General features: G+C 58.8%; 1 protein-coding gene across 1 annotated transcript in view; it reads right to left on the bottom strand.

Annotated features, from left to right (window-relative positions):
* Positions 1-2,120: 2,120 nt before the first annotated feature.
* Positions 2,121-19,248, bottom strand: part of FIBCD1 (fibrinogen C domain containing 1) — a gene marked incomplete at both ends in the record, with an annotated part of 22,759 nt that continues 5,631 nt past the window's right edge. Inside the window, 3 exon segments of the mRNA XM_021709053.1 lie at positions 2,121-2,348; positions 18,590-18,726; positions 19,189-19,248. The exon segment at positions 19,189-19,248 is cut by the window's right edge and continues 19 nt beyond it. Of these exon segments, the coding sequence (XP_021564728.1) occupies positions 2,121-2,348; positions 18,590-18,726; positions 19,189-19,248 (425 nt within the window).

The raw sequence follows: 19,248 nt of genomic DNA, 5'->3' as shown, positions 1-19,248 counted from the left end.
ACCTGAGGTCACCCCGTCCCCGTGGACCCGGGGGAAGGACATAGCGGCAGGTCACCATCCAGGAGCCTGTGCCCACAGCAGGAGACTCCGCCTCGACTCACCCCAGCCATGGGGCCCAGCCTCATCCTCCAGGAGGATCGCTGAAGTCCCTTTAGACCTGGGGTCCTCCTGACTCCCCCCCCATGCCTGAGATCTCAGCCCCTCTGGGGGCACCGGGGTCCACACCTCTTTCTCCTGCACAAGGGCTGCGCCTCCCTGCTCTGCATGGCACCCACCCGGGAACTTCCAGACATCCCCGCCTAGGAGGTTAGAACCCAGGACACCGTGCACACAGGAAGCCACCCGGATACGCTGGGGACACACGCCCAGTCTGGTGCCCACCTGTTCCTTGGAATGTCTCTTTAAAGCATAAACAGAGTGATTGTTATGGGGCAAGGGCTGCTTTTGGAGTGAAGAAAAGGTTCTGGAATGAGTGGAGATGCTTGTACAACTCTGGGAACACACCCAAAACCACAGAATTGGACACTTTAATTTTTCTGAGTCCAAGTCTCACTCCGTCGCCCAGGCTGGAGTGCCGGGGCACGATTGGGGCTTACTGCAGTCTCCACCTCCTAGACTCAGGCAATCCTTCCACCTCAGTCCCTGGGATAGCTGGGCATGCAGGCATGTGCCACCATGCCTGGTTTTTCATTTGTTTGTTTGTTGTCGAGAAAAGTTTTGCCAAGTTGCCCAGGCTGGTCTCGAATTCATGGGCTCAGGCAACCCTCTCACCTCCAGCTCCCAGAATGCTGGGATTGTAGGCGTGAGCCACCATGCCTGGCCATTCGCTTGTTTGTTTTCTTTGGAATCCGGGCCTCACTCAGACACCCAAGCCGGAGTGGAGTGGCACAATCAGGGCTCACTGCAGCCTCGACCTCCTGAGCTCAGGCAACCCTCCCACCTCGGCCTCCCAAGTACCTGGTTCCAGGTATGAGCCACTGCATCCAGCCTTGAATCGTACACCTTAAATGGTGAATTTTGTTGTATGAAGAAAAACTCCACCTGACTTTAAGACACAACTACCTCCCAAATATATATTATACATACATATTCAAAACAAACTTAAACTTATGACATTTGTAGGACATTATTGTTTAGATAAATTAAATTAAATATATATTCAAAGATTTTAAAATATCAAGTGAGCTAAAGATAATAAATATTAAGTAAATAACAATCTTGCCAGGCACGGTGGCTCACGCCTGTAACCCCAGCACTTTGGGAGGCTGAAGTGGGAGGATCGCTTGAGGCCAGGAGGTTGAGGCTGTGGTGAGCCCTGATCGTGCCAATGCCCTCCAGTCTGGGCAACAGAGTGAGACCCCGACTCAATTATAATAATAGTAATCATCATCACCATCGTAACAGAACAATTCCGAGCCCTTCTTGTGTTCCTGGCACAGACTGTCCCAGCAGGAGAAGCATGTGGTTGTACCGTCGGGACCGCGTCGGGACAGCACGACTGGCGGCTCTTTTGGGAGCGGTACTCTTGGCGTCCCCAGCACCGTTATCGGGCACTGCTGACTGCTGAGAACGGGTGGTGCCAGGTCCTCCTCCGTCCTCTCAGCCCCTGGGAAGGTGCCACGCACCTGCCTACAGCCAGCAGATCCCAGGCTGTCCCCGAGACTCTTTTGTTTTTTGAGTCAGGGTCCCACTCTGTTGCCCAGGCTGGAGGGCAGTGGCACAATCAGGGCTCACCACAGTCTCACCTTTCTGGGCTCCAGGGATCCTCCTGTCTCAGCCTCCTGAGTAGTGAGTAGCTGGGGCTACAAGCGTGTGCCACCACGCTTGGGTCCTTTTTAATTTTCTTGGTAGAGATGAGGTCTCACTATGTTGCCCGGGCTGGTCTCGAACCCCTGGGCTCACGCAACCCTCCTGCCTCCAACCCCCAGAGTGCTGGGATTACAGGCCTGAGCCACCGCGCTGGCTCCCCGATGCTTTTGATGTCTGGTCATGCTAACAGCTCCTCCCTCCTGGGCCCCAGGGAACCACGGGCCCTCCGGCCTTCACATGCCCACACCACAGAACCCGCCATGGCAGCCACACTTCCCATCCTCTCTGGGCCCACTCATCCTGAAAGTCACCATCGCCGTGACACCCGCAAGCTGGCTCGGCGGTGCCAGGGCCAGGGCAACGCGAGCCACGTGCACCGAGGGCGTGGGGCTGGGGTGGGCGTCGGGAGGCAGGCACGGGAGGGGCCGTGCAGGGCTCTCACCCAGCCAGTGCTCCCCGGTGAGCTTGCCGAAGCCATCACGGTAGGCCTCCCAGCCCCGGAAGAAGTTCACGGAGCCGTCTTCCCGGCGCTGAAACACCTGCAAAGGGAAGATGAGCATGGAGCAGGGGCTCCCACCTTTCCAGGATCCCCGGCCTGTCTCGCCTTTTTCCAGATCAAAACGCATCTGGGCCGGGCGTGGTGGGGTCACCCCTGCAATCCCAGCACTTTGGGAGGCTGAGGCGGGAGACTCTCCTGTGCCCAGTTGCTCGAGACCAGCCTGGGCAACACAGTGAGATCACGTGTGCTTGCCCTGCCCCAGGGACTCCCCCCCGCCTGCCCTTGACCTCTCCACTGGGCGAGGGCAAGGGCTGGGTCTCCTGCTTCCTTCAGCAGCCGCCAGCCCAGGGTGGCCTGGGACAGAGCAGTGACTCAGGAGCATCGAAGTGGCACGAGACAGGATGGACTGAATGAGCACACTTCCCCGTGATGTTTCCTTAGGAAGAAATGTCGACGGACTGGGGTGGGGTGGAGGAAAGCCAGCTTCCAAGCCCACCTCTGCCACCTGCCTTTGGGCCTCTAGGCTGGTCTCACCTTTGCTCTGGGCCGCGGTTTCCCCACTGGTCGAGTAAGGGGGCTAGGCCAGGGTCCTGATGTCTTTTTCCAAACCAAAACAAAACCGGGTGCTCACACCTGCAATCCCAGCACTTCGGGAGGCCGAGGCGGGAGGACTGCTTGAGCCCTCCTGGGTTTGAGACCAGTCTGGGCAAAATAGTGAGCCCTTTCTCTACAAAAATTTTAAAATAGCCAGGTATGGCGGCACAGGCCTGAAGTCCCAACTATTTGGGAGGCTAAGGTGGGAGGATCACTTGAGCCCAGAACAAGGCTGCAGTGAGCCATGCCTGCCCTGCTGCACTCCAGCCTGGGTGACGGAGCCAGACCCCGACTCAAAAAGAAAAAGAAGGGAAAAAAAACTCTTCTGGAGTTTTCGAGAACTGAGAGCAGCCCCCACCTTAGTCCTGGCCTCCAGAGCCCGTCTCCCCATGAGCTTCCTTCCTCAAAGGCCGGGATGGGGGGGAGGAGCCGGAGTCCAAGCCAAGACTCAGGGGAGGAAGAGGAGACCACAGCAGCGGGGGTGTGACTTGGGTACCAACAAGCAGCCCGGCGGCCTGTTCTTTGTTTTAATAGCATTCTTGATTTGGGAGTCGGGAATCCCATCGGCTAAATTGCTTTGAAATAAGCACCAGGCTGGTCCAGGCCAGAGCTGCCTCGAGTATTTACAAGATCCGCTGACAATCCAGCCCGGCTCGCCTCCCTGGCCCTCTTTCTGTTTAACAAGCCTTTTCCTGCTTATCCTCCGAGGCGGCTCCCCGGCCGTCCAGCCCGCCTCCTCCATCTGGGTGAGTGTCTGATGTGTTAGAGATTTGGCTGCGGCCCCCGCGAGCTGCCAGTTTCATTACTAAGCAGCCTGATTTCAGCGGCTCGGAACTGCGCGCGCCCGGCCTGACCCGTGGCGTCTGCTGGGTGAGCGTTTGCCGGATGCTCCCAGCCCGCGGGGACACGTCAGTCACGGCCACTGGGCAGCTCTGACGTCAGGGAGCTGGAGGGAGATGACACCTCTCTTTTCTTGCTCTGATACCTCAAACCTGGCCCAGCTCTGCAACCTGAAAGTCCTCAGGAGTGACCGGCTGGGGCGGAGGGAAATTCGATCAGGCTGGAGACCGGAGGGGCGGGGGAGAGCCGTATTGATGGCTGCGAATTGGGACCCTGAGCACGCGCCCTTTTGAAGGCCTAATCCTGGCAGAAGCCCAGGCGCTCCCCTGAGAAGGTATCGGCAGCCAGGAGCCCGTTTCTGCAGGAGGAGGGAGCTGGAGGGACCGGCAGGGCCCGGAGTCCCCTGGGAGGCCCAGCTCCAATCCGAGGGCTGCGGGTCCCTGCCCTGGGGACTGTCCCCTGCCCTTGGGACAGGCTGAAAGGGGCTCCGTGTCAGACAGGGAGCCCAGCCTCCTGGATCTGGAATCTAGAGCCCGTCACTGTCACTGATAGCAAGCTACTCAGCCTCTCTGAGCCTGTTTCCTCATTTGTTCTTGTTTTCGTTTTTTGAGTCGGGGTCTCACTCTGTTGCCCAGGCTGAAGTGCAGTGACATGACCACGGTGTACCATAGCCTCAACCTCCTGGGCTCAGGTGATCCTTCCACCTCAGCCTCCAAAGTAGCTGGGACTGCCGGCGTGCGCCACCACACCTGACTAATTTTTTGATCTTTTGTAGAGACGAGGTCTTGCCAAGTTGCCCGGGCTGGTCTCGAATCCCTAGGCTCAATCTGCCCTCCTGTCTCTGCCTCCCAAAGTGCTGGAATTACAGGCGTGAGCCACCACGCCCAGCAGTTTCCTCATCTGTAAATGAGACATCGTAACAGCACCTTCCTCATAGGTTATGACAATCCACTGAGAAAAAAAATTAGGGACTGGCGCATAGTAGTCCCTATTCAGTAAATGCCAGCTGAAAACCAGTGAGGCATCAAGTCACAGGCCTGGCCCCTGGGTTTCTGTCCTCCCCAGCCCCTCAGCCCCTGTCCAGGCCACGTCCCACTCTCCTTGCAGACTGGCCGTGCACCTCTCCCTCCCAGTCGCCCGATGGGTCTGTTCCAGCCTCTGTCATCCATGACATCGAGGATCTCTGTGCTGGGCACTGGCCGGGGAAACCAAGTCAGGAGGTGGGAGGTCGGGGTCCTGCCCTCAGGGACCTTAAGGAACACGGTGGGGGGGACTTTTGCTCGGGGGACCTCCCACCTGGGCAGCTGTGGGGGTGGGGACACAGTGGGCCTGCCCAACAGATCTTCTGGGAGGAATTCCAGGGGCTGCTGGAGGAAGGCAGGGTCCTGCGCCCTGTCTCTGCCTGCGGCCAGGAAGTAAGGCCAGAAGAGGGCCAGCGGCGACCCCAGCAGCCAGGGGCCAAGGCTGCAGGCACGTGGGACCCATTCATGGGTGCCCAGCTGCGCCCCTCCGGAAAGGCACCGTGAAGGAAGCTTTCCAGAATGCCAGCAAGCAGCCTTGGCAGTCTCAGCCACCGCCTCCGAGAAGTTCCCCAGGCTCTGGCTCCCACCCAGAGCTCAGGGGCTGGCCGGGCCCAGCCTGGCTCCCACCGGGACGCCTCAAACCAAGACTGCGACTTATGGAACTTGCCCGGCCCCCGGCCCCATTCTGTGCAGGGGGTGGAGGGAAGGGCTTCAGGTCAGGGAGTCACAGCCGGGCTGGCCAGAGGGACAGCGGGCAGAGCCAGCAAGAGCAGCCCAAGGCTGTGTCCTTCTCTCTGAGTGAATATGTTATTCCCAATCCCTACCCAGCCTTGGGAGCTGGCTGGGTTCCCACACGCCCCCATCCTGATACGGAACAGAAGCCTGGACACTGGTCGCAGGTCAGGCGGCTGTCAGCAGGCGAGGGGGGTGTCTAGTCTGCACAGCTCATGCCCTCAATGCGGGTGCCCGAATGCCAGCGTGCTGTGATGGCATCCATACCCGCACCGAGCCATGTGTGCCTCTGACCAGGGACACCCGTATGACACCTGGAGTGTGCGTAACCCCAGTCCAGGCCTCTAGTGCCACGTGCTGGCCTGCATGCCCACGGTCCTTGGCTCCCCACCACCCAGGGCTCGACCTGGGTGCTGATCAACTGCCGTGAGCACACATCCGGGGACCACCTGGGCCCCGGCCTCTCTTCTCCACCCAGGAAGGAACACTGACAGCAGGTATGGCTGACAGGCCTGTCCAGCTAGTCTGGGTCGGCACCATCCTTAGAAGCCACAGGAACTGTCAGCCAACGTGGGCACGTTAGCAAGTGGTGACAGGCTGTGACCCAGCCCTTGAGGGGCCAAGGCACATCCGTGCCACGGCGTTGGAGAACTGACTTTCAGACTTGACCATGATCCAGGAAACAGTTCACACAGTCCACACTGCATTCATGTCTGTAGTGAGAACTTCTGACAAGACACGCCCTGATGAAGGATGCACTGTAATATTTTGTGGTGTTCTACCCCACTCTATCTGATGTTTAAAAATTATAGCTGGGCTCGGTGGCTCAGCCTGTCATCCCGCGCCTTGGGAGGCTGAGGTGAGTGGACTGCCTGAGCCCGCGGGCTCGAGACCCACCCGGGCAACTTGGGGAGACCTCATCTCTACAATAAATCAAAAATCAGCCGGGCGTGGTAGAGCACGCCTGTAGTTCCAGCTACTTGGAAGGCTGAGGTGGCAGGATCGCCGGCGCCCAGCAGGTCGAGGCTGCGGTGGCCCAGAGCGGCCACCGCACTCCAGTCTGGGCCTCAGAACAAGACTCCAACTCAAAAAAAAAAAAAATTATGTTGGTCATCAAAAAGTGATTTTGCCAACCTGCCAAACTGATCACAATGCGCCATTTGAAAAACACTGCTGGCCCGGCTCGGTGGCTCAGCCTGTCATCCCAGCACTGTGGGAGGCCGAGGTGAGTGGACTGCCTGAGCCCGCGGGTTCGAGACCAGCCTGGGCAACTTGGCTAGCCCTTGTCACTACAATAAATCAAAAATTAGCCGGGCGTGGTAGCGCTCGCCTGTAGTTCCAGCTACTTGGAAGGTTGAGGTGGAAGGATCACCAGAGCCCAGCAGGACGAGGCTGCAGTGGCTGGGAGCGGCCACTGCACTCCAGTCTGGGCGACAGATTGAGAGTCCAACTCAAAAAAAACACACAAAAAACAAAACGAAGCCAGGCTCAGTGGCTCAGCCTGTAATCCCGCGCCTTTGGGAGGCTGAGGTGAGTGGATTGCCTGAGCCCGTGGGTTCGAGACCCGCCTGGGCAACTTGGTGAGACTCATCTCTACAATAAATTAAAAAAAAAAAATTAGCCAGGCATGGTAGCGTGCGCCTGTAGTTCCGGCTACTCGGAAGGCTGAGGCGGAAGGATGGCCGGAGCCCAGCAGGTCGAGGCTGTGGTGGCCGGGAGCGGTCACTGAACTTCAGTCTGGGCGACCGAGTGAAACTCCAACTCAAAAAAAAAAAAAAAAAAAAGAAAAACACTGCTGTCCTTATTTGTTGAGTCACACACCAAGTGACCGAGGCTCTGGGTACTGTGCTCGGATCTCAGACTCGGAAACCCTGTCCCCGGCCTCCAGAGGATGACAGCACAAGTCCACGGACCGATGGCCAGCTGGGACTCCCCAGTTCCCAGGCATGAGGGGATGCTTTGGGCAACTGTAAGGCTCAGGGTGAGTGGCAGCTGCGGCCTCGTATTTCTGGGAACTGGCTAGACTTCGGTGATGCTGCATGTCTGGATGTCACCAAGCACAGAGCCCTTTACGTCCAAAGCAGCATCCAAGAGACAGAAGGATACCGAGGGAAGTGACTACAGGTTCAGTGTGTCCACTTGCCCCTCCTGCGGCACCCCTAAAACATGTACCCCACTCCGGCAAAAAAGGGCCAGGCATGGTGGCTCACATCTGTAATCCCAACACTTTGGCAGGCCGAGGTGGGAGGACTGCCTGAGCCCAGGAGTTGGAGACCGGCCTGGGCAACACAGCAAGACCTCGTCTCTACAAAAAGTCAAAACGTTAGCCAGGCGTGGTGGTGCGTGCCTGCAGTCCCAGCTACTCGAGAGGCTGAGGAGGGAGGATCACCTGAGCTCAGGAGGTCCCGGCCGCAGTGAGCCGCGAGGGTCCCAGTGCGCTCCAGCCTGGGCGACAGAGTGAGACCCCGACTCAAAAAAAAGGGAGGGGGACAGGGAGTGAAAGGTAAGGAGATCGAATAACGACTGATGAGTTCCGAGGCTGAAATGCGAGCTGGACCGGCTCCTGGGGCATCTCTCCCGGTTCCGGGCGGAAAGCGACTGATGTAGAAACAGTCGCCGCCGCGGCCCCTTGGGCGGGCGCCACGAGTGGGACGACAGACAGTCGGCGTTGCCGGCGCGGATCCTCAGAAGCGCGTCTTGGAAGTGCCACTGGGGGGGCTCTGCCAAGGGAGCCGGGCCCACGTGGTCCCGCAGATGGTGCTGGGCGGGTTCAAAGGCAGGCGCGGCGGCGGAGGGGGAGGGCGGCGGTGCGCCCGTCCCGCGTTTGGCAGATGGGGCCTGGGGCCGGGGACACAGAGACGCCTCCTGGCTTCCTCCGTTTCGCATCCGCGGGCTCAGCCCCCGCCTGTCCAGCCCACTTCTTTCTTGCTTTCCTTCCCCCCCTTCCTTCCTTCCCTTTCTTCTCTCTCTCTCTCTCTCTCTCTTTTCAGAGACAAGGTCTCCCTAGGTTGCCCAGGTTGGTCTCGAACTCCTGGGCTCAAGTGATCCTCCCGCCTCAGCCTCCCAAAGTGCTGGGATGACAGGCAGGAGCCACCTCGCCCGGCAGCCTGCTTCTTGTTTGCGGCCCGAGCTGGGCTCTGCAGTCCTCCTCGCACCGGGCCAGCGCCTTTCGGGGACAGTCGCAGCCCTCCCTGCCACAGCCCCGGAGGGACAGTTGGTGCGCCCACTGGGCAGATGAGAAGATTGAGGCTCGGAGAGTGGACAACGCCCGCAGATGGCCGGAGGAGGGAAATGGCACTGCACAAGCACAAAGGCTGAGTGCCCAGGCGTGCCCCATGGTTCAGAGGGGGGACACTGGTCCCCCACACCTGCGAGCCCACCTGGCCCTCAGTCTCAGGGAGTGCCCGGGCTGGCACTCAGGAGATCTGGGTTCTTTTCTTTTTTGAGTCAGGGTCTCACTCTGTTGCCCAGGAGTGGCACCATCACGGCTCACCACAGCCTCGACCTCCTGGGCTTAGGCGATCTTTCTGACTCCGCCTCCTGAGTAGCTGGGACTACAGGTGCCCGCCACCACACCTTGCTTATTTATTGTTGTTGCCCAGGCTGGTCTCGAACCCGCGGGCCCAAGCAATCCTCTGGGCTCAAGCAATCCTCCTGCCTGGGCCTTCCAAAGTGCTGGGATTACAGGCGTGAGCCACCACGCCCAGATGAGACCCACATTCTCTCCAGACTCCAGGCAACAGGCTATGGGACCTTCTGAGCCTGGGCGTCCCTCCTGCAAAACAAGGGCTGCTTCCTGGGGCCCTGTGGGTATGCCCAGGCTCACAGGATGGCCCCAGCCTTCAGTGCTGACAGCCCCAGGAGAGTTGGACACACAAGCCAGCAGTCACAGGGCAGAGCAACTTCCCACCAGGCGCATCCCTCTGAACCCCGTGCCTCAGTTTCCTCATCTGCAAAATGAGGACCGCAACAGCCTCAGCTCACCAAGTGTTGATGAGGACTCAATGTGCTGGCACACAGCATGCCATAGCAATAGCAGGACTTGCTGCAAGCTCAGAAGAGTGAGTCCCTCGGCTGGGGCAGCTGTGAGGGGGGCGGGGCGGCCTGGAGGGCTGCCTGGAGGAGGAAATGCTTGCCTAAACTTGAGCAGAGCCTTGCCGGGTAGCCAGAGGCACTCAGACCCAAGGGACGGCGATGGGTGGGTCCAGATCCTAGGAGACTGTGGGCGGTGGTCGCTGCTGCCTTGAAGGATCCCTCAGAGGCAGCATCAGGGATTTTTTTCCCCTAGACTTTGATGAAACCGCTTCAGAAACCAGTTAGAGGCAGGATTATGTTGGCCTTGTAGTTGTGGCACCCACTGGCCTCCCAGGCCTCTCGAGCAGGTGATTCTGGGAGGGGGCGGAGGGGCCCCCCTGCAGAAGCAGATTCTTGTTTTCAAAGAACAAAGCTCTTGGATGTGTGAGCGAATGCAGCCCTTCAAAGGCGGCCCCTGGGGCGGCTCTGCCGCATTCCGAGGAGTCTGTCTTTCCTTAAATCCTTTCTGGACACCTCTGGGCAGTGCCCCCAGGGAGGCCTCCAGGCTTGCTGGCGAGAGTGAGTGGGGGGTCTCACTCTGTTGCCCAGGCAGGAGTGCAGCTGCGCTCATGGCTTACCGCAGTCTCTGCCTCCTGAGCGCAGAGATCCTCCCACCTCATCCTCCTGAGTAGCTGGGATTACAGGTGTGAGCCACTACTCATGGCTAATGTTTTGATCTTTTGTGGAGACGAGGTCTCGCTGTGCGATGTTGCCCCAGCTGGGCTCAAGCAGTCCTCCCACCTTAGCCTCCCAAAGTGCGGGATGACAGGCATGAGCCACCGCACCTGGCTGAATTCAAACCCTGACTCTGCCTCTCTCAGGCTATGTAACCTCGAACGAGTCACGGAACCTCTCTGAGCCTCAGTTTCCCTCTCTGTAAGCCCCTGCAGAGCCAAGGCAAAGATGTGACAAAGTCAACGCATAACCAGGCGGCACACAGTAGGTCTCATATCACCACCCTTCCCTCCAGAGCCAGCTGCCCGCCCAGAAGGAAGTGGGGCCCACTTCTTGTTTTTGACTGAAAATGGTACCCCCGGGCTCGGCACCCGGCCATCATTCCCAGCTTGGCAGCCGGCGCCTGCCGGCTCCTGGCAAAACACGCCTCGGAGCTGCCATTTATCCACTATGGAGCCACATCAGGCTCAGGGCTGAGCGTGTCACGTGCAGGATACCGTTTACATGCAAAGTTTGAAAGATCCAAACTGCTCCGGACAGAGGCAGGCTTTCTCTGCACAGATCGGCCGAGGAAATGTGAGGGTGTTATTAATGGTCCCTGCGTTACTCTTAACGTGTGTGTGCATGCATGCACGCACGCACGTGCTCTCCAGGACTCCTCCCCAGGGCAGGGTCACAGCAGGTCCCTTGCCACCACGGCCTCTGGGAGAGTCAGTGTCCCAGATGGGAGCAGCACTGCCACCAGGGATGTCCCAGATGGGACCCTGGCTCCTTCCTTGAACTCCTGGGCTCAAGCGATCCTCCCGCGTCAGCCTCCCAAAGTGCTGGGATGACAGGCGTGAGCCACCGCTCCCAGCCACGTTGAAATTTTGACGGTGCCTCTCCCAAGCCATACGACCTCGGACGAGTTGCAGAACCTTTCCAGGAAAGAGCCAGTGTCCCAACTGTTGGACCCTGAGGCCCCGCCACCCGGTCTCCAGTGGCAGGGCCAAGGCTGGCGACTGCAGCCCCCCCCCAGCTGGAGATTGTCGTCCCTCCCTGAGCCTGATGAGGCTGCGGGCTTCTTTGAAGCTCTCGGCAGAGGGCTGATTTTCCTCCCTGCCTAGGGAGCACAGGTAGGGAGGGAAGGGGGCGCTGGGGAGGGGGCGCCTCTCCAGCAGAGCCAATTAGAGGCAGGCGTGAACCCGCTGACCCAGCACGCAGGAGATGGCTGGCGGAGGGCAGACCCACGCAGAGCTGGGTTTGAGCCACTGGTGTCAGGGAAGTCGGCTGTGCCGGGGATGGGGACCCTGTGGAGTCCATTCCAAGTCCCCGCTGGAGGAGATGGTGACCTGGACCCCGTGGGTGTGACCCCGGCCGGTGATTATGCCAAGGCGAGCAGTTGGCAGTGCTGCCCGGGGCAGATCTCGGTGGGGGCAACGCACGCCCTGCAGGGCTGGGAGACAAGGGGTCCCCACACTGAGGCTGAGCAAACCCTTGAAGCCTGCCACGGGCTCTGGGCACTGCCACCCGTCCCCCAGGCTCTGCAAAGCGGCGGCACAGTGCAGGAGGGCTACCCCAAAAGGGGTGTGACCCGCCCAGGCAGTCTCACACAGCAGGGAGGTGAGGGGGGTGAAGGGTGGTGGCAGGGTGGGTTGTGAGCTGAAAACAGCCAGCTTCAACCTAGGCAGCACCTCACACCTTTTATTTATTCTGAGTCGGGATCTCACTCTGTTGCCCAGGCTGGAGTCTGGTGACCCCATCACAGTTCACCACAGCCTCAACCTCCTGGGCTCAGGTGATCTTTCTGCCTCGACACCATCTCGCCTGGCTAACCTTTTGATTTTATGTAGAGATGAGAGGCCTATTTTGCCCTGGCTGGTCTTGAAATCCTGGGCTCCAGCGATCCTCCTGCCTCAGTTTCCCAAAGTGCTGGGATTGCAGGTGTGAGCCACCATGCCTGGCCCATATGGCACCCTTTTTTTTTTTTTTGAGTCGGAGTCTCACTCTGTCACCCGGGCTGGAGGGCAGTGGCACGATCATGGCCACCGCAACGCCAACCCGCTGGGCTCAGGTGATCCTTCCACCTCAAACTTCCGAGTAGCTGGAACTACAAGCACGCGCCACCATGCCTAGCTAATTTTTTGATTTAGTGTAGAGCTGAGGTCTCACCAAGTTGCCCCGGCTGGTCTCGAACCTGTGGGTTCAGGCAGTCCTCTCACCTCAGCGTCCCAAAGTGCTGGGATGATAGGCATGAGCCATCGCACCTGGAGGTACCTTCTGACACAAAAATTTGCCTCTATTTTTAGGAATTTCCCTCCCCCTTTTTTTTTTTTTTTTTTTTTTTTGAGTTGGAGTTTCACTCTGTCGCCCAGACTGGAGTGCAGGGCCGCTCCCGGCCACCGCAGCCTCGACCTGCTGGGCTCCGGTGATCCCTCCGCCTCAGCCTTCCGAGTAGCCAGAATTACAGGCGCGCGCTACCACACCCGGCTGATTTTTTGATTTATTGTAGAGATGAGGTCTTGCTGCCCAGGCGGGTCTCGAACCCGCGGGTTCAGGCAATCCGCTCACCTCAGCCTCCCAAAGGTGCGGGATTACAGGCTGAGCCACCGAGCCCGGCTTCCCTCCCCCTTTTAAGCACAGCTTGACTGTAAGACCCTATAGGGCAGAGCTGGGCTCCTCTGTTCACTAGGAACCCCCAGGGTTCAGCATGGGCTCCCCGCCCCACTTTCTCCTCTCCCTCCCCCTCAGTCCTCAAAGATAAGGACCTGTAAAGCCACTCTACATTACACCCATTTAACAGATGAGAAAAGTGAGACTCAGAGAGGGGAGGTGACCCTGCCTAAGGATGCCAACAGCCACTTGCCTGGCAAGCATTTAGGGAGCGCTGAGGGTATTCGGGTGCTGTGCAGACCCCTGAGCTAAAGCGGCCATGAGAGGACTTGGCCCTGCCCCCGATCCGGCCCTGGCGGGGACACGGACAAGGAACACGCAGGCAGGGGTGGACCTGAGACTTGCGCAGTGAGGGGCTTGAGGACCACCCCACACAACCCAGGCCCTGGCGCCTCCTCTGCCTTGTCCCTGACCCAAGCCTCCTCAAGCCAGACACGCCGGCAGCATGGAGCCACTGCGGTCCCAGAACAAGCCACGCCATCTCCTGACCCCACACCCTGTTCCGTCCCCCAGACCTGTGTGTGGGGCCTAGCCTGCACGCAGCCCTGACACAAGCCGGCTGACCTGTCCATCAGTCTGTTCCCCGCCGACTTCCCTCCGCCTGGCTTATCACTGGCCTGTTTGAACACAGGAATGAGGGACTCCATGACAGCTGACTCCTGGGGCTTAGGAGGCTGGAGGCTGGCTGGGTGGCCTTGGGAAAATCTCTTGCCCTCTCTGAGGATGCCCTCCCAGCCTCCTGGGTGTTCGTGTGACGCCAGGGGTTGTATAAACTCTAAAGTGCCCCTTGAGGGGGCAGGGCTGCTGGACGCCTCCTCGCCCTCTCCAGTCTCTCCAGAGGCAGGCTCTGGTGGGAGTGTGCGGCCCCAGGGCCTTGGGGCGCGGCCCCACGTGCCTCGTCCTCGGGGAGCCCTGGCAGTTTGGACGCCGCGACTAATGAGGAAGGACGGAGTCTGGGTCTGGAGAGGCGGAGGCCGGCTCTCTCCCAAACTGAAATTTAGTTTCCGTGAGATTCTGCGTGGCAGGCGGTGATCCTGACAGATGTCCAGAGGCTCCCGGGGAAAGATTGCTTCTGACGGGAGCCCAGATGGATATTAACGCCCAGTGGCCACGCAAGCACTTCTCAGACGGGAACGGCCTCCGCACCCGACCCCGGAAGCAGGCATCTGGCCCTCACTGTCTGCCCCCAATCGCCCCTGAAGCCGGGGCCGTCGTAGGAATCACCCAGCTTCCAGCCCAGATCCTGATTGACTTCCCGGGAGATTGGCTCGAAGTCTGCCGGAGCAGAAGGCGCACAGCCTGCCCCTGCGTCTTGATCTTTCATTAAGCCTGTCCTAACCCTTAACTCTGATTTCTGGGCCCGGCCGGCGCCTCTCGTGGCTCTGCCTGCCCAGGGGTTCCCAGGAGCAGATGCTATAACTCAGCCATCCTCGCAGTTAGGAAAACAAAAGAGCTTTTAACCCCCAGCCACGGAACCGGAGCATTTAAAAGCTCTCCTCTGGAGTCTGAAGACAGGTTCAGAGATATGTCTGTCTTTGGGGTCTTCAGGGGATTCAAGGCTGCTTTTGCGCGGGCTCTTAGCACGGCAGGCTCCTCTCGCCCCTCCCCCACCCGCCTCCCTCCAGCCACCCCCTGCCTGCCGGGGACAGCTGACCCCTTTCAAAACTGCTCCTTGCTTCCCACCCCGTCTGCCCCTTGAGAGGCTTCCTGCCCTTGTTTCTCGGTCACTTGTTTGTTTTATCCGATGTGAAACTCCTCTCCTGGACGTCTGTCAGCCTGGACATCAACATACCAGAAATAGTCCACACCAGCCTTCTTGCTAAGAAGCTGAGGCATCCTGCCAGGCGTGGTGACTCACACCTAGAATCCCAGCACTTTGAGAGGCCAAGACGAGAGGATCGTTTGAGCCTGGAGTTCAAGACCAGCCTGAGCAACTTTGTGAGACTTCGTCTCTACAAAAAATCAAAAAACTAGACCGGGCTCAGGGGCTCAGCCTGTAATCCCGCGCTTTGGGAGACCGAGGTGAGTGGATTGCCTGAGCCCGTGGGCTCGAGACCCGCCTGGGCAACTTGGCAAGACAATAAATAAAAAAATCAGCCGGGCGTGGTAGCACGCGCCTGTAATTCCAGCTACCCAGAAGGCTGAGGCGGAAGGATCGCCGGAGCCCAGCAGGTCGAGGCTGCGGTGGCCGGGAGTGGTCACTGCACTCCAGTCTGGGCGACTGAGTGAGACTCCAATTCAAAAAAATAAAAATAAAAATAAAAAAACTAGCTGGGCGTGGTGGCTTGTGCCTGTAGTCCCAGCTACTTGGGAGGCTGGGGCAGAAGGGTCGCCTGAGGTCAGGAGGTTGAGGCTGCGGTAAGCTGTGAACGTGCCGCGGCACTCCAGCCTGGGCAGCAGAGTGAGACTGTGACTCAAAAAAAAAAAAAGAAAAGAAAGAAAGAAAAGAAATTGAGGCATCCTGCTGGCCTCCTCTCATGCCCCAAGTCCAAGGTTGGAGACCAGGGAGGCTTCCACCCAGGCACCCCTGGAATCGGCCAGACTTTACCTCCCACAGGTTCCTGTCCCCTGAGCCACCTGGATTCCCTTTGGGGGGGGAGCTGAGCAAGGGGACAGTGGCTCATGCCTGTCATCCCAGCACTTTGGAAGGCCGAGTGGAGAGGACTGCCTGAACCCAGGAGTCCGAGACCAGCCTGGGCAACTTGGCGAGACCTTGTCTCTACAAAACATCAAAAAATTAGCCGGGCGTGGTGGTGTGCCTGTAGTCTCGGTGATCGTGCCACCGCGCTCCAGCCTGGGTGACAGAGTGACCACGACTCAAAGAAATAAAAATAAAAAAGCCAGCTGCTTGGAGTGAAGGTTGCAGGCCTTGACCCTTCCTTGCCCACCAGACACCCCGCTGACTTTGAACCAATGGCTGGGACGGCACAATCACCTCTGAGTAACCATGAGACTCCGCCCCCGCCACATCAGCCTGGTGGGCAGGGGCCATGCCCACGCTTAGCTGTGGGGCAGTGGGGCTGTCTCACTGCGCCTACCCCTGGCATAGCCTGGGGCCTCTATTCCCAACTGAGCGGGCCTGAGCGGGTTTCTCTGGTCTCCCAGTCTCCTTCTGGTGCCTCTCTTCTTGCTTAGGCTGGCCGCTTTCTGTTGCTTGCGGTTAAAAGCTCTAATGACGCAGGTGGGTATCCATTTCACAGCTCAGAGGACTTAAGTGATCTGCCCAAGGTCACACAGCAGGAGAACCACACACAGGGCTGTCTATGGAGGCATCAGAAATGCACCCTTCTCTGGGATGCTTGTACGGCTGCAGTGACCTCTCCCACCTCAAATTCCTGCAGACTGTGAATTCCTTGGGAGGACTGGGACAGAGGCTTCCCCATCTCTGTCCTTCCCTAGTGCCCAGTATGTGCTCAAAAAAAATTCTGCTCAGGCCACGCTCGGTGGCTCAGCCTGTCATTCCAGCACTTTGGGAGGCCGAGGCGAGGGGATTGCCTGAGCCCACGGGTTCGAGACCCACCAGGCAACTTGGTGAGACTTCGTCTCTACAATAAATCAAAAATCAGCTGGGTGTGGTAGTGCGTGCATGTAGTTCCGGCTACTTGGAAGGCTGAGGTGGAAGGATCACCAGAGCCCAGCAGGTCGAGGCCATGGTGGCCGGGAACGTGGTACTGCACTCCAGCCTGGGTGACAGAGTGAGACTCTAACTCAAAAAAAAAAATAGGCCAGGCTCGGTAGCTCAGCCTGTAATCCCTCACTTTGGGAGGCCGAAGTGAGTGGATTGCCTGAGCCCGCGGGTTTGAGACCCACCCGGGCAACTTGGCGAGAGCTCATCTCTACAATAAATCAAAAATTAGCCGGGTGTGGTAGTGTGCACCTGTAGTTCCAGCTACTTGGAAGGCTGAGGAGGAAGGATCGCTGGAGCCCAGCAGGTCGAGGCTGTGGTGGCCAGGAGTGGCCACTGCACTCTAGTCTGGGGGACGGAGTGAGACTCCAACTCAAAAAAACAAAACAAAACAAACAAACAAACAAACAAAAGTCTGCTCAACTGAAATTAAATATGAAGCTGAGAATCATTAAAGAGCCAGTTCTACCAGTCCGATTTTCCACTGTCACCAGGAGTCCCAACCACAACCAACTTGGCAGCTTTCAGAGTTGCATGCACACCTCCAGGGACAGTGGTGCATGTTGTTCACAGCTCAAAGGCACCCAGCAAGGTGGCAGAGCTCACATCTGCCTCAGCAAACCCAGCACCCCAGGACGCAAAAATCACCCAATGGCCGATGGTGGCCCTGCTACAACCCACCCCAAGCCTGAGTCTCCCAAGAGGGTCTTAAACCCACCAATTTGGCAAAGGGGGGCTGCAAGCTCAATTTTTTACTGTCCATGATTCCTAGCTCCAGGATGGGGTCAGCTAACCATGACCCTCAGGACAACTCCTGCCCACTGCCTGACATCATATGGCACAGAGCTAAGAACGGCTCGCACCTTTCAAACGGTTTTTTTGAAAATCAGCGGCAGGACTCGATGGTTCATGCCCATAATCCCGGCACTTTGGGAGGCCAAGGTGGGAAAATGGAGTTCGAGACCAGCCGGGGCAATACAGTAAGACCTCATCTCTACAAAAAATAGAAAAATTCGCCAGGTGTGGCGGCACACACCTGTAGTCCCATCTATTGGAGAGGCTGAGGCAGAAGGATCACCTGAGCCCAGGAGGTTGAGGCTGTGGTGAGCCGTGATTATGTCACTGTACTCCAGTCTGGGCCACCCAGTGAGACACGGTCTCAAAAAAATAAAGAATAAAATGGTTCTCTGAAAATCAAAAGAAAAACATTGTAATATCCTTTGAACAAAATGCAAGGAAGAGTATGCGGAAATTTTATGAAACTCACATTTCAGTGTCTAAAGCCAAGTGCGACTGGAATGAAGCCACACCCGGGGGCCTTCTGTGGCCGTTTTCCCTACAGAGGCAGAGTTGAGGTGTCACCGCCGAGACCCTGGGGACGCAGACATTGTAGGGACCGCAAGCCTGACATGTTTCCGACCTGGCCCTTTGCAGACAAAGCAAGCCGACCCTGCTCTGGAAGGGGCTTCCCAGAGTAGCATCCTGCGGCGTCCTGGGGTCCTCAGACTGAGGCTTCTGCCTCACACTCTCCTCTCTGCACCCATGGCTGTTTCGCCTCAGCTCTGGGATTGGCAGCTGGGCTGTCTCCCGGCTCCCAATTCCCACCCAGGAGGGAACCAGGAGCCCCAGGAGCCAGACAGCTCCTCCCAGGAGGCCACGGGGGTCTCTGCTCCGGCCAACTACACTCCCCCCTTTCGCTTCTGCACAGGCACGATATACTGGATAGTCCAAAGGTCAGGCGCCCATAAGCATCGGCAATGAATGCACGCTGGCCAGGCACCGTCCCAGGACCCAACCCCAACTTACCCAGAAGCCCTCCTGGAAGACCCCTGGGAGCTTGAGCAGCACAAGATGGCTCTTTCTAGCACCTGTTCCCAAGGGGGCCCCTCCGGGTTCAGCCTTGGACATCCCCGTCCCCGGTTCTGTAAGGGGTGGTGTCCAGGCCGAAGGGTCCCAGGGGAGGGCCGGTCCACGGTGGAGGGCCGAGTCTCCTGGCTCACGGGCACGGTCTCCTAGGTCCCCGGGGGTCTGCCCTGCCCGTTCGTCTGCACAGCCCGGGAGACTCACCGTCCAGCCGCCACCATCTGTGCGCATGTCGCAGTAGACCTGGAAGCCGGCGGGGTAGTGGGTGGGGAAGACGGAGTAAACGCCGTCGTCCTGCTGGCCGCTCAGGAGGACATCCAAACAGTCCCGGGGCCGGGAGCCTGAGAGGCAGGACGGGTCAGGGTCACCGTGGCCAGGTCCCTGCCCCTGCCCACCCCCTCTCTGATGCTGTCCACAAGCTTCTCTGACTTGTCTGTCCACCCCAATGCCATGTGAGGTCACCTGGGGCCGAGAGCAAGGCCCTTGGAGTTGGACTTTGGTCCTTCGCCTCCCTGGGCGCCTTCAGGTGAGTGAATCACCCTCTCTGAGCCTCCCTTGGCTCATCTGGAGAATGGGCTGAAAGAGGGCTCGGTGGAAAGTGCTCCGGGCTGCCTGGCATGCAGAATGCCCTCAGCTAAGAGCTGCAGTGTCTCTTTCTGCAGGGTGGAGGTGGGGGGGGTGAGGAGGGACAGAACGGGCCATGTGGAAGCAGGGTTGGGCCCTGGGTATCTCAGGGCCGGGCCGCCCTCCCCCAAGCGCTCCCCACAGCCCGGGCCTGGGCACCCGAGTCCTGGCCCACTCACCGCCAGCGCAGCCCCGGGGCCGGGCTCCCCGGGCGGGTGCCCTCTGCAGGTCGGCCTTGA

This window comes from Carlito syrichta, unplaced genomic scaffold (genome assembly GCF_000164805.1).
Source record: "Carlito syrichta isolate Samal-C Ts95f unplaced genomic scaffold, Tarsius_syrichta-2.0.1 Scaffold154944, whole genome shotgun sequence".
Lineage (NCBI taxonomy): Eukaryota > Metazoa > Chordata > Mammalia > Primates > Tarsiidae > Carlito > Carlito syrichta.
The sequence above is the reverse complement of the archived record's forward strand: the minus strand, read 5'-3'. Positions and strand labels throughout refer to the sequence as shown.